The 16478-nt window shown below is 38.7% G+C and overlaps 1 protein-coding gene across 1 annotated transcript in view; it reads left to right on the top strand.

The window, feature by feature from the left end:
- Positions 1–16478, top strand: part of LOC124152204 (probable methyltransferase-like protein 24) — a 51996-nt gene that overhangs the window by 19326 nt on the left and 16192 nt on the right. Inside the window, exon 2 of the mRNA XM_046525043.2 lies at positions 15529–15625. Within this exon, the coding sequence (XP_046380999.2) occupies positions 15529–15625 (97 nt within the window). The remainder of the gene's footprint in view (positions 1–15528; positions 15626–16478) is intronic.

The raw sequence follows: 16478 nt of genomic DNA, 5'->3' as shown, positions 1-16478 counted from the left end.
TGTATTTGTCGTCATTCACTTGATGCTCAGTTAATGAATTTATTACAGGTACAATTAGTGGTAGCACCACTTAGATTACCTGACAAAGGTTCCCATTTGGCATTTATTGTGTCTGGGGTAATTATTCAATCTAAATCCAGGTTTGAAGTGAGGTGAAAGTTGTGTTATGTAATATGCACGTGGCAGACCAGCAAGAGGTGAATGATCAGTTGATTTACTTTTTTGTTGTAAATCAACAGATCGTTCCTAGTCATCAAAGGATTAACAGAAAATACGTTGATTGATTAATCACTGTTATCTTGCACAGTGGATATGTCAAAAGTGAGTGTTTACATGTCTAGGTTTACTAAAACAAAGGGAATACACTCATATCATGGCGTGAAGTGCCGATGTGAAAACAACATACTTTGTTCAAAGGGTTAACTGATAATTCGTTGATTGATTGCTCATTGTTATTTTTAGGAACCGTGGGCGTTATGAAAATAGTTGTCACGTGGGCTTTCTCAGCCGACCCTTGAGTCTTGACACCTATGTGAAACACCTGAAACAATCCGAGTGATCAGTTGAGAAACGAATACGGGTTATAATATCCCGAAACGATATATATCTTTTAAAATATTTGATTGTTACAGAGACACGTGACATCAAATAAGTTTCTTTGTACAGCTGCAGACGTGTGGGATATTGTTCCTTTGTGTGGATATTCACGGATACATTCCTCGAACAAGGAAGCTCCTAAAATTTATACACATAAATTTGGTAGGTTGCAATTATGGTATTTGCATTTTGTTTTCCTTCATTTGAACCGATTCGGTCTTGTTTCTCTACGTCTTGGTTGGGAAATTCTTCAATGCGCGATAGACGTTTTTTTCACAGGTCTTTTCCTTTGTAAGCGTGTATATATTACCGTCAATTTGTAAAATGTGATTCTCTCAGGCAATCTATAAAATGTGTAAATATTTCAGTCATTTTGACTAAAAAATCTGTCCAGATTGATTAAGATGATCAAAAGGGCCTACAAACATTACAACAGATTATTATGTAGGATAAGAAGCCACACAACATAGACATGTACTTTTCAACGTAACATTTTCAGTCTCTTGGTGATGACATTAAACATCAAAATGTTTGGAATTCGTTATCATAATAATACAGATGGAAATGTTTTTCTGTCACTTTGTAAAATAACTGAATATTTAGACTTTAAAATTAATTTGAAAATGTTACACACTTTGACAGTAAAAAAATATACACACTATAAAAAAAGCAATGCTCAGGAGAAATATTTACTTCGTGTTGCAAGTCAAAATAGTGTTAACGAAAATCGCAAAATTACCAAGCAAGTGACTTATCAAAACTTCGTCACCATTACCGATGCTACCCACAAAGATACCTACATTTCCTTATTATCTCGAAAACTGTATTTCATTTTGTTGATCAATGTGACCATACGCCCTTATTACTACCCATAAAAGTGACTGATGCGCTTACGAATTGCGCAGCAGAGGTCGCGAACTAGTCTAGATTTCTGCTATACATCCGGGTACTCACTGGGAAAAAACAATAACAAAGGCAACAACCAGTCCCGGGGAATTGCGTTAGATCAGTGCCCCTTTAAGGATACCCTCGCTACAACCCATCCCAGAGAAAAAAAACAAACGAAAAAAACATCCAAACTATCGTAGTGACAATCAACAGCAATCTATGAATTTACCTTAGTATCTATTTGACACATCTTTACAATCACCTTTCAACGATCGGCTAATAGATAAGTGATGACAAAGGCTTGAAATAGCCACAGGTTAATTAACAACTTCGGAAATATCTCCCGTCACGTTTATCGTGTCGGCCATTTTGACGTATTGTACTTGATGTAAATGTATTACGACGCTCTGACATTGTAATTGACTTACTGAGGTAATCCTCATCTATTCCGGGATGGCCTATTAAAGTTAGCAGTAAGTCAAGGCACCATGCGTGTATATGATCTGTTATTATATGTTTAAATTACGGTTTGGGGCGTTAATAAAATACACTGACACACTATTCAAATCAATTGGATAATTGAATATGCTTTCTTTTACATATTACATAACAGCACTGCACAACATTTGAACAGTTGAAGTAACACACTACGGTAATCGCATTAAACACCATTTTCAACTGTACAGTATTTCAGTTATATCACGGTGTACAGACTGATGTGGGATTAAAATCCGAATTGGTTCAGGCCATCCAACGGGCGTTCGGGAAAAGGTGAGCGTATCCTGCCACACAAGTGGCACCCGTCACAAACACATGCAAGGACAAGTCAATTGTTCACCTGAACAAAGCACGGAAACACACAGTGATGCCCGTCCTCACTTTTACCGAGCATGTAAATTATATTGTCCGTCAAAAACATGGACGAGTATAAACAATATGTTCATTCACGTAATACATGTCATACATTTTGACAAAATGTATTGACTCGGAGCATTATTGTTAATCACAGCGTATAGAATCGGCATGCAGTTGAACTCATCACCCATCCTATTATTGATAATCCTTCTTGAAGATCTATGAAATCAGAAGCTGCAACACTTTATCTTTTAATTGGCATGTCAGACTTCTATTTCATAACTCAGTTTTATTTGCACGGATCACGGAAGGGACATTGTCGCGTTGTCGCATTGTCGCATTGTCGCATTGACGCCCTTACAAAAACAAGCAAAACGTGTCAAAATTAACAAAAGCGCGACAATTGGCCATTTGTCGCATTGTCGCGTGTTTGCATTGTCGCTCTTTGAATAATCCTTTTCTTTATTTTACAAAAGGGCGACGATGCCGTAACGCGACATTTTCAAGGTCAAAATATGTCTCGTTGTCGCATTGTCGCCCCATCACAAATGTGTATAAAAAACGGGAGTGGTCTTCCAGAAGATCTTACTCTTGACCGCGTTAGACAACTGACGAGTGCACGCCTGACCTGTGACCTCGTTGCAACCCTCATGAGGTGTTTGCCGAAGGGAGAGGGGTAGGAAATGTGTGCTCCAGCCCAGCGCGGACCTCCCGACACACTGTATACTGAATGTTGTATACAGTATATTGCAGTTGATATACTGTATACTGCATGTGATACTTATTAGCGGAAATGTTACAACTTTCAAGATTCAAGATTCAATTTGCATTTATTTCATATACAACAGACCGCCGTAATATATCACTGGAATACTGCTGAGAGCGGCGTTAAAACAATTTGTTTTCATAATGGGGCGCTGCAGTCATTTAAAATAGAACCGTAAACATATGTAGTACCAACTCACTCACTCTGTTTCGAATATTCAGCAGAAAATATATTATTAACCAGGTCTTTGGGAAGAGATATCAGATTTTTATAAGCAGTCACATAGGGATGATAAAGGACCCCTCGCTGATTAGGTTCTTGTTTACTTAAGAGCAGAGTTTGCCATGTTAGTTGATATAACCAAAATCCAGGAGCTCCGGCGGGGGGCAATCTGGTCTTGTTAGTGTATGGTATGAGCTGTTGCGTTGACCCAAGAGAATAATGTAAAAAATGAGATCGAGACCAACTCAAATCTATAACGATTGGGAAAGTCTAGATTTACACAGCCCTAGCCTGAAATTAAGAATTGGTCTAGGCTCCATTTTAATTGTATTATGTTCATTTTGTAGACATGGATGGACCAACCAGGAGAGAAATTGATGGAATATTAATATCACATGTTACCACTGATGCAGTTAAATTCATCACACAATAATATATTAGTATTTGACATTACGGCATTTGATTATAAGGGCATGATCATGTAAATGTTCACTGTAGTAATGTACACACCAGTCAACTTGATTATAATTTTTATTATAGTGTAGCGCGGCATCAACGATTACTTTATGATATCCTCACTTGTCATCGATGTATTGACATCGAACAATGGACGACAATTCGAAATTCTTATAAATAGCTTCAATAGGGACAGCGCCGGTGTCAGTACAATTTTCCTAGTTAAACATATGTCTCTACAAAATATAATCTGAAGCAGACAAGAACAATATTTTTTTTATTAATGCTTACTTTCATGGATAGAATTTAGGCAATCTAGGCTTGCCAAATCGTTCTAGACTTGAGCTGGATTCCTTTTAAATTTATTCTCTATGGTCTGGGAGACGAACGGGCGTCAGTATCGCATGGAGAACTGGGACAGCCTGAATCAGTGTAATCGGATATGTTGTGGAGTTTCGGTTTGGGGCTGTTTGCTGAATAGAACAAGGGCTCACGAACAAGGGCACAATGTAGAGATTAAATCATTACCACCTCTCTTTATATCAGATATGTTATTGTGATTTGAAATCTCTTTTGGATAATTGCGAGTTATGTATACTCTGTATTCTTTCGTCATGGTAGCATATATATTTTCTATGTTGCTTTTTGAATTATCCACAAATAATGATAACTACAATGTAAACCTCTCTTTGGAGATATACAATAATACTACTGAAGGGCATATCTGAAAAATGGGACTTATCGACAAATATTTCTTTCTTAAATACTACCCGTTAAAGGCATTCTGATCTTTATATTATACTTTGTACAGTTTAATAAATAATGGCAAATTGTGTATCTTTCTACATTTTGAATTAATTATAATTTCTGCAATAAAACCTTAGCATCAGATAGTGATATAAACGAATATGACCTATACTGTGATAAATGAATTATCAATTTCGTATTATGAATTAGATAAACAGAAATATGATAGTAAAACAAATTATTTTAATCTGTTCGTGTGAGTAGGTAACGAGAGATCTAGGCAACTCATTAACGTATCCATTTGTGAAAAATGAACTTATATTAAAAGTTTAGGGGGTTGAACATGTACATTGAATGACAGGGAAGAAAGCAACGCAATAATTAAATTATGAATCAAATTATGTTATAAATATAACAGAATATATAGAAATATAAGTTTAATTTCTCATTGTTGGAAGGTGTTTAATAATAGATTTTGTTTGTTTGTTGTTAAACGCCGCACTCAGCAATATACCAGCTATATGACAGTGGTTCGTAAATAATCCAGTCTGGACCAGACAATCCAGTTATCATCACCAAGAGCACCGATCTACGCAATTGGGATACGATGACATGCATCAACCAAGTCAGCGAGCCTGACCACCCGATCGTGTTAGTCGCCTTCGAACAAGCATGGGTTGTTGAAGGCCTATTCTAACCCGGATCTTCACGGGTAATGTTTTTAATGATAAGGTACAATAAAATTATGTATATGTCCATAATAAGTGTATATAAGTAAATGGATAATATATCCATACACGCCAATTAAATGGCTGCATATGGTTCTTTGATTAACTCTTTTACAAGTCCATATTTCAAGACATGTATTTGATATTCATAATAAATCCACAAAAGCTACACAATGGCGACAAAACGGTACCAGCATCACAGATACCAATAATACATTAGATCCATATAATTACTTTAAAGTTAAAACATGTATCTAAATAGAAAATTGGAAGGATATACTTCCGACATTTTTCGTATTTTGTTTTCGTTTGGAGAGAGAAGTTGTGATTGGTATCTGATGGGTGCAAACAGGTGTTCCCTTCCGCCCAGGCCTTGCGGCAATGCTATAGCCCAAAAGGAAACAAGCCTAGATGTTCAACAGGTTCAGGCTGAAATTTCCATCCCACTTGGGCTCCTTTTAAATTTAGATATAGTTTCTCGTGTCGATATGTGTCAAAAGAAATGAATTAAATATTACAGCACTGGTGAATAGGTGGTATGCGCATGTCAGCGTCGATCCTACAATATCCTTTTATGCAAAATACATATATGCTGATGAATTAACGTAGTAATACTACGCAAATATATTGTCAAGATGTATACATCAGTAACATCTCGTGATCTTTATTCGTGCTTTAAGCTCTTTTTCTACCGGAGATTATGGGGTGTTACATCACACCAGAAAGCCAGGTCCAAATTCTAGTCATAATTTCATGGTCCGTCTTGTATGTTGGAAACCAATATCGCAATATGGCTCAATATTGCTAAACGTGGTATTAACCCGATTATTATTCCATTTTCTACAGTCATCTACGAACACAATCTTTAAGGAGGTATATCTATATCATCCAAATGTCCATACATATATGTCCACATATATATGTATAAAGCAAGTCGTCCTGCACTCTTCCTTAATAGTAGTTTGTGTTTGATTGTTTGTTGTTAAACGCCGCACGCAACAATATACCAGCTATATGACGGCGGTTTGTAAATAATCGTGTCTGGGCCAGCCAATCCAGTTATTGACATCAAGAGCACCGATCTACGCAATACGATGACATGCATCAACCAAGTCAGCGAGCCTGACCACCCGATTACGTTAGTCGCCTTAGTACCAGCATGGGTTGTTGAAGGCCTATTCTAACCCGGATCTTCACGGGTATTTTTTCAATAATAAGGTACAATGAAATGCTGTATATGTCCATAATAAGTGTGTATAAGTAAATGGATAATATATCCATACACGCCAATTAAATGGCTGCATATGGTTCTTTGATTAACTCTTTTACAAGTCAATATTTCAAGACATGTATTTGATATTCATAATAACTCCACAATAGCTACACAATGGCGACAAAACGGTACCAGCATCACAGATATCTATATAATTACTTTTAAGTTAAATCATGTATCTAAATAGTAAATTAGAAGGATTAAAAATATACACTTCCGACATTTTTCGGGTTTTTTTTCGTTTGGAGAGAGGAGTAGTGACAGTAGTGACTGGTATCTGATGGGTGCAAACAGGTGTCGAGTGGCTGTCTCAGATGGCTCTAATTTCGTAGCTCTAAAGATCATGACGGCGATACAGACCGTGATGCAGTTTGTCTCACAGTCCCTGAACCAAATTATGTTCCCTTCCGCCCAGGCCTTACTGCAATGCTATAGCCCCAAATGAAACAAAGCCTAGATGTTCAACGGGTTTAGGCTGAAATTTCCATATCACTTGGGCTCCTTTTAAATTTAAATATAGTTTCTCGTTTTAACCAAAATAATGTATTTTCAGAGACTAAGCGTTTGTCTAACCGTGAAGTACAACTATCCAAAAGATCCCATGCGTGTCTATATTTCTTCAGACAGCCTCTCCATGTTCCTATCTATATGTATCAAAAGACAAATGAATTAAATATTACAGCACTGGTGAATAGGTTATATGCGCATGTAAGCGTCGATCTACAATATCCTTTGTGCAAAATACAAATATACTGATGAATTAACGTAGTAATACTACGCAAATATATGCCCAGATGTATACATAAGTTTCATCTCGTGATCTTTATTCGTGCTTTTAGCTCTTTTTCTACATTATATTATGGGGTGTTACATCACACCAGAAAGCCAGGTCCAAATTCTAGTCATAATTTCATGGTCCATCTTGTATGTTGGAAACCAATATCACAACATGGCTGAATATTGCTAAACGTGGTATTTACCCGATTACTCACATAATTATTCCATTTTCTTCGTGCACGTTCTACAATCATCTACGATCACTATCTATAAGGAGGTATATCTATATTCATCCAAATGTACATACATATATGTCACATACATATGTATTAAGCAAGTCCCACATTCTTCCTTAAAAGATAAATGCTAAGCATTTCCTCTGTATGTATTTATATATGTAAAAATCGTTTTTATGACTACAATGATTTTTGCAAGGCTACTCTCATAAATGTCATGACGCATTTGAGGCCAGGGTTCTTCTATACTCGCATTAATGTGCTGACTTATTATTGCGTTAATTTCATGATTTACAGTATTCATGAAGAACATTTCACGTGAGACCGTGCGACTATTTTTTTATATTTAGCTAGCTCAAACGATCTATTGGTTTGATTTATTGTTATGGTATCCACAAAATAAGTAGGATCCGTTTTTTTCCGTTTTTGTTGTTCTTTGTGTAACGCCGCACGTAGCAATATTCCAGTTATATGAGGGTTGTCTGTAAATAATCGAGTCTGGACCAGACAATCCAGTGATTGATATCACGACCACCGATCCACGCAATTGAGATACGATGACATGCATCAACCAAGTCAGCGAGCCTGACCACCCGATCCCTTTAGTCACCTCTTACGACAAGCATAGTCGCCTATAACGGCAAGCATGGGTTGCTGTAAATCTATTCTTAACCGGATCTTCAAAGGTCAAGTGGGATTCAACTGATATGTTAAGATGAAATAAAACTGAATTATATGTGCTGTTTACATATCAAAGTTTGCCAAATTGTTACAAAATGTTTGGCCACAGCAAGGCTACGTATTCACAACTTATTGTGGTAGGCACAGTATAACTCATGAGTCTTCCTTGTGGTTCACCTGCTTGGTAATATGGGACGGGAAAACTGCAGGTGGTGAGGGCAGTTAAGTTAATGGTACAGACAGATAACAGAGATCATTTTACAAATGTGAAACCTCATTCACAAAGGAAGAGACGAAAGCTGAAACTTGGTGAGATTTACAGAACAAAGGCAGTTATTTCTAGTTTCTTACTGACTCTCGAGGATACATTTAATAATAATTCGTGTGTGCGACACGGCCACCAGTCACTAAATTTGGGTCACAATCTTTCTTTCTTCTTTCTTCGTCTTCTTTCATTTGTCATCTGAAATACCATCCCTTCGTGTACTTGTGCTTCCTGCTCAAGTTACCAAACACATCCTGTTTACGTACACCTGCAAGATATATATTACGCCGAGGAGAATTTACAATTATACGTTGATATGTCTAACTGCTGGCCTGGTACGCAATGTCATATTTCTTATCGCCAGGGATCACAGGTGTGATACCAGTCTCCCTCAAGGAGACGTCTGATTAAACTCTTTGCTTCGTCAATGCTTCGTCTAGCCCAAACCGGTCACTGGTACCACTAGCAACGATACAATGGCGTACAAAGACTTACAATGAGTCAAGCATCCGTCACTCGATTTCCATTTTGATTGATTGTTTGATTGATAGATTGATAGATTGATACAGAGTGAGTGAGTGAGTTAGTGAGTGAGTGAGTGCCTACCTGTTTCACTGGTATGTCCGGATCTGAGTACGGGTCACCGGCTTAGCGTCACCGATCTAGATATATCTATGCAGGAATAGGTCATCCATGCGGTGTTCCCGCATCGCCGTCACCATCATTATCATCACCACCACCATCAGCATCAGCATCGCCACCGGTATCGTTATCACAGGTATATACGGTACTCCACACAGAGATTAACGAAGGGCATCTATTTGATCAGGGGTTAGTTAAATATCTATAACAGCTGTGTGTCAGTACATCCAGTTTCTGTCAGTGCAGAAAAATACCAAGTCGGTCAGCTGTGAACACGGTTCTTCAGCATCGGACATCAGCTGTCCTTGACACGCACATTTCAGCGCATTTGAATGGATTTAACAACAAGTAAGGTCATCTTGAGCGGGACGGTTTTCGTAGGCAATAGATGGATTAGCATATGAACTATGATTCTCTTTAGGTTGAAAAAGATCCATGATGTTCGACCTGATAGAAGTGTGTAATCAAACCGCACAGCATTGGTCTTTGATTGACTGTGGCGTCAAAACAAACTCATTCATGTACTTGATCTGAATGTTCATCTTAATTGTTATGGATAGTCACGGAGCCGTGATCAAGAGAACAGGGTGTCATTAGATAAAAATAAAGTAATAATAGGATTACCAGAAAAACGGGGTATAACACCCAAGCCAATAACCTCCCCTCAGGAACACCAGAGTAAGTCAGTACAAGATTGAAAACTGCCCCATAAGTATGTATGACAGGCTAGTCGGGTATTGCTACTTGTATATGTGAAAACAAAGTTTTTAAAATTAATAGCAAAACTGATGAAAGTCACCAATAAACATGTATAAGTGTTATATCGTCACTGCAAAAATAATGAGTGTTGTCTTTAGTATTAACATTCAAATACGTGATATCTGTATTAGCGATATTGTCTACGTTCCACCGGTGAGTAAGCTTTAGGCTTACTTTCTCGTAGTATAAATGTTGCAAGAAATTGTATTTCTGAAGACATCACGATACAGTTTTTTACGATGCATCACGTCTGCACCAGCGCTTGATAACAGCCTTGTGTTTGGGTGTTTCAGTAGTTTAAATTGCTGTTCTTGATGTTGTTGAATAAACTTTGATACTATGAACAATATAAGGTTATATGAGAGTATGACTTTAGAATGGTAACATGCGTTAATGTATATCTGATATAAATATATATATATAATAGGATGACATAAATAGAACAATGTCTAGTACGTCCAGATTAGTGTATAGGCAACATTTAAAAGTAGATGAAAGAACACAATCGTCCGGAATACAGTGTATAATTCTGGTGCACTTCCATGTGACTCTTCAATTTAAATGGAGTTACTTGTTTCTTTCAAAACTATACAGTTTTAGAGACTAAGCATTAGTCTGAATAGATATCACAAGTTTGGAATTTGAAACTAATCTGTTTACAGTAACAGAACACTGTTTAAGTGTCATGTACAAATGAGAAAGTGGAATCCCGTCAATTAGGCAGACGAACCTTAAAACTATTAATAAACATTAAAATAAGCAATATCTGGAAAATGTATATGCATATACTATCTGGCAATAGACACCAAGATCACCTTCTACAAAAATAAGTTTTAAAAGCAGGTTGATATTCTTTTGCGTATTTGACGAGTATATAACTTTCGAAAGTATAAATCCTTTTCCTATACTCAGACGTTCCTGAGCCTTGCGCTTTCCTAATTATTTTGACTAAAATTATTACCGTTATCATTGTATTTGTGAATGGGAAATACGCGCCGATCAAGTACGTGCCATAAATTAAAGCGACATTGTACGATTCCGAACTCATCACGAGACTGTGTTTATGAATCACTGTTAAATAGTGGTGACATATAGTGGAAACAATACGCGAAATCGCGCATGCCCAGAACGGAAAATTTGGACAAGGCATTAAGCAATCCGCATGCGCAGAACGATTGATTTCAGTACTTCCGCTAAGCGCTTCGAGTACAGCGTCAAACTCGGGCCTGTAATCTAACACGCGAGAACATACCAATGAAATCTGAGAAGTAGGAATACCGGTAGACGCTGTTGCTTGATTGACAATGCCAATCAAGAAAGGGAGGAGCTTGATGATATCGTTCTCTCCCAGTAAATTCCGATGTCAAATAACGACGTTATTTGGACGGAAAAACGATGGTTTGAAAGCGTCCAAATAACGTCGTTTTTCCGTCCAATGACCATATACGGAAAAAACGACGTTTTCGTTTTTGCAGTGTTAGTTGTCTCATAATTAACCAAAACATAAGCCCAAGAAACCAAACTCTAGCTCGCAAACACCCCTCACCCCAATATCCCAAAGAATAACTAACTACCTCAATGAACACCAAATTAAAAATCTTAAACAAAACTGCAAAAAATCAAATATCTTCACCCCTAAACTCAAAATACCCAAAATAGACACAACGCTAGCTAACCAAATAAATAAACAAACCGACCCAAACATAGCTAAAACCACCACAATTGCATACATATATGAAAATTGGCCAAATGGGTGTCACATATACACTGACGGATCTTCAGACCCGATCTCCAACCACACAGGTTTCGGAGTCCATACCACACAACCAGTTATATCCACACAATCTTACCGACTCCCTAACAACCAATCTATATTCACGGCCGAACTTATGGGCATGGCCTCAGCCCTGCATAACCAACAATCTAAAAACAACAATAAAATCCTAATTCTCACCGACTCCCTTAGTGGACTACAAGCCCTCCAAAACAAAAATACCCAAAATCGACCTAAGTTAATAAACCAAATACTTAAAAGCTCCAACGACCTAACAAAAGCAGGCAAACAAATAACCATCTTGTAGATCCCCGCCCACGTAGGAATTTACGGCAACAAAAGCGCCGATAAAGCAGCTAAATTATCTCTTAAAATACCAGAAATAAGCCTAAACCTACCCATCTCAAAATCAGAAATTAAAAGTGTAAACAAACAAAAAATAACCAAAAAATGGCATAATCAATATCAAAACTCAAATAGCCAAATCAAAAAAGTGCTCAGAAAACCACTAGCCAAACCTAAAATCCTACACCCCTCTAAAAAAATTGACAGATTAATTACAAAACTCCAAACAGGACACACGAACCTAAATAACCACCTAAAAAAACTTAAAAGACACACCACAGGCAACTGCCCCCACTGCAAACAACCCGAAACCACAGAACACGCACTCATCCACTGCACCCACTACCAAACACACAGAACCACTCTACAAACCACCCTCAATCTAAATAAGGTTCCTACTCTAGATGAACCACTAAACCCTCAAAATAAACAAGAAAACTTCAAGGCCCTAGGCGTATTTCTAAACAAAACAGACCTAATTAAGCGCATCTAAAAACTAATTAATCTACCAATCCAAAATCCAATAAAAATACAAACACCCACCTCAACCGGCTCCCTTAGTTCCCTCCTCCACCCACCTCGGCATTTATTCCAAATTTAAAAATCTCAAAAATTCAATATAAGCAACCCCTAAAAGCCCCCTTTTGGGTTGCACACACCACTTTCACCCTTTTCGGAATACACTAAATGGTCCGGCCAGGCCCGTGTGCGAAATACGCTGCAGTCGGAAAGCGCACGTTAAATCTTCTATATCAGTCAGTAGTTGTCTCAGCACTACACAATCAGCAATCTAAAAAACAAAAACAAAATCCTCATCCTAACCGACTCCCTCAGTGGACTACAAGCCCTCAAAAATAAAAACACTAAAAACCACCCCAAACTAATAAATCAAATACTTAATAGCTCAAACAACTTAACTAGGGCAGGTAAACAAATAGAGTTCATTTGGACCCCCGCCCACGTAGGAATCTTTGGAAATGAAAAGGCAGATAAAGCAGCAAAATTATCCCTTTAACTCCCAGAAATAAGCTTAAACTTACCCAGCTCAAAATCAGAAATCAAAAGTCTCACTAAACAAAAAATCAACAAAAAAATGGCAAAATATATACCAAAACTTAAATAGCCAAATCAGGAAAGTACTCAAAAAAAACCTAAATAAACCAAAAATACTACACCCATCCAAAATAATCGACAGAATAATTACTAAACTACAAACAGGCCGCACCAAACTAAATAATCATCGTAAAATAGCTAATCTACACACAACAGGAAACTGCCCACATTCCAATCAACAAGAAACACCAGAACACGTACTCATTCACTGCACACACTACCAAACACACCAAACAACACTACAGACCACCCTAAATCTTAAAACCGGACTTACACTAGAATCAATCCTAAATCCATAAAATAAATTAGAAAAATTCAAAGCCTTAGGTTTATACCTAATTAAAACAGGACTAATTAGTCGCATTTAAACCCCAAATAAAATAATAAAACCAAAACTACCTTATCTAACAACCACCCAACACACACAGCTCCCTTAGTTCGTCCCCCACCCACTCTTGGCATTCTTTCCAAATCTCAAAATTTCAAAATTACTATATAAGCAACCCCTAAAGCCCCTAATTCATAGTCTTTTTATTGTTCAAATTACTGATAAAACTTTGGAAAGTTTGGAATGAGCGATCTTTCCAAAGCATTCCAACGTTCATTCCAAATTGGAATGGACGCTATTTGGTCTTGTGCAGAGACACGAGCTCTTGTGGATCCACGTTTTGCTTACGTGGGTCAGAGCGTGACTGGAGACTGGATGGACAACGAAACTCGACTGTGATGAAATGCTTGACCCGTTTAGGTTCGCTGGTTATTTAGAACATGCTTTATCACAAGGAGCATTCGTTCATTCTTCAACAAACTTACGGATACATTACCCCATGCAAGATCAGGGCGTCGATGTCAGAGGGAGTGAACACAAACTGTATTCATCACTGTGACAGAAGGGGCACCGGCACCTCGCCACGTGTGGAGGTACAATGCATTCGCGCGGGTCTACGATTAAACCATTCGTGATCGTTCCTGGCGAATAGAGGGCTGACGGGTTATGGGAGGAGGGGGTGGTGTAGACTGACATCTAGTGTCTGAAATGAACATATTTAACAGAAAAAAACAGTTAAATTATAGTGATAATAAAAAGAAGCCCAGAGACTTTCTTCTTTTTCAGATACTTCCTGATACTGCAGTAAACTAGACTTGGCAAACATTATCGACTTACATGGGCTGTATTGGATATAATTGTTTCAGGGTCTGTATAACAGACTAGGAGTGTTGGTGGCTCGTATCAGAGAGATACGAAGTGTTGATAGATAGGTTCTAAGCCTCACATAATCCACTGATACACTTTTGCCCACGATGTTATCCACAAACTTCTCAGCAGCAGCTATGACCTCATCGTTCGAGTCGAAATGGGTTCCGGCTTGGATTGTCTTCGTGTTTGTTTGTTGGTTAACGCCACATTCAGTAAAATTCTAGCTATATGACCGCCGTCTGTTAATAATCGTGTCTGGACAAGGCAATCTAGTGATTGACATCATGAGCATCGATCTACATGGGATACGAAAACATGCATCAACCAAGCCAGCGAGCCTGACCACCCGATCCCGTTAGTCACAAGCAGTCACCTTTTCCGGCAAGCGTGGGTTGCTAAAGACCTATTCAACCCCGGATGTTCACGTGACACACACACCATTCGGGTCTGTGTGGGAACAGATGGACGTTTGATGGAGCCAAACCAGAAGATATGTGCCGACTCCCCCTCATGGTATCAGCAGCAATGCCGTGCCATCCTTTTTCCTAACTAAGATCCACATTACCCACAAAGTCTTCCCTCCCACACGTTTCTGTCACAAAACCACCCAGCCATTTATTTAATACCCTGTCAGTCCTGAGTCGTATTCCTTTCGGCCATATCAGCTCATTCCTTTCCACTCAGGATCCTGTTGATAACGGTCGGCTGTGCCAAAAGGGCATCCTGATCAGTGTCCGTAAACTGAAGTCACGAGACGCCATGGTTACCCGTAACTTCCGTAAGTGTCCGTTCATTTCCGTAGCCGTTAAGACATGGGTAAATGAAAGTAATTTTGAACTCAATTTAACAGTGTGGATGCAGCTCAGTCGGTTAGCTTGTCGGCCTAACAATCCGAAGGTGGTGTGTTCAAGTCTCTCTATATTTGGTCACTTGTCCCCAGGAGAAGTTACGGTGCTAAATCCTGAGGGTCATCCTTTTAACACGGATATTTAAAACACCAACGACAGAGAATAATACTTTTCTGTTGAAACATTCCACAGGACCTGAAAGAAAAGTATATGAATGGGCCTGTGAAATCAGTGATGACACCAGGTGTTCGCGGGTAAGCATGTCCTGCTCTACCGGTAGAACCCACCACTCATTAATTTTCATTACAATATATCAGTTAGTCATCAGTGATTATTGAACGGATGACTTGTTTTCCAGTGGAAAATCAGCTGCAAAACCGACAACAGAACAGAAAAACTGGGAAGGATCCCTTAAGGATAACGGAGTGGTGGCAAGCCTCGTCCCTCTTGAAGTGGTAGGTATAGAGGTCAGGCGAAATGGGGTTTAACGTTGCGCTTATTGCCCTTATATAGCGATGTGTATGCACGTGTGTGTGTGTTTGTGTGTGGCTGCTTGTACTAGTCCGGACTAATGCCGAGTTTGTAGTGCTAGCCCACTGAGATACCATGCCGCAGTTTAACATACCCCACACAGTATACTGACTCGAACCGACCAGTCTTTGTTTTAGCCCCTTATTTCGGGGCGCCAGGCAGGGTAATACTAAGTACCATCTTTTAGTTTGTTTGTTTGTTGTTTAACGCCGCACTCAGCAATATTCCAGCTGTATGGCGGCGGTCTGTAAATAATTGAGTCTAGGCCAGACAATCAAGTAATTGAAAACATGAGCATCGTTCCACGCAATTGGGATACGATGACATGCATCAACCAAGTCAGCGAGCCTGAACACCTGGTCCCGTTAGTCGCCTTTTACGACAAGCATATGTTGCTGAAGACCTTTTCTACCACGGATCTTCACTGGTAAGTACCATCTTTTAACGTCTTTTAACGTCTAACGTGTATGACGCGGACGGGTATCGAACCCCGGACCTTCGGCTCTCTGGGCGGACGCTCCACCACAAGGCCACGGAGGCTGTCGGTATGCATAGAATGAGACAACAGTGCTGCGTAATAGTGGCAAGCCTCGTCCCTCTTGAAGTCATAGGTGCAGAGTGAGACATTAGGTGGCAAACAAACAAACAAACAAACACTACTGACTACTAAATCTGATTCTTTTTATCTTCACTTATATTTTATAAGCGTATGACGTAATGTGTGTCAAACTTTATATATAGCGTCAGAATGTAATATATTGGATGTCGGATGATCCT

This window comes from Haliotis rufescens, unplaced genomic scaffold (genome assembly GCF_023055435.1).
Source record: "Haliotis rufescens isolate VD_foot unplaced genomic scaffold, xgHalRufe1.0.p SCAF_30, whole genome shotgun sequence".
NCBI lineage: Eukaryota > Metazoa > Mollusca > Gastropoda > Lepetellida > Haliotidae > Haliotis > Haliotis rufescens.
Note: the sequence above shows the minus strand (reverse complement) of the source record. Positions and strands in the feature narration are given on the sequence as shown.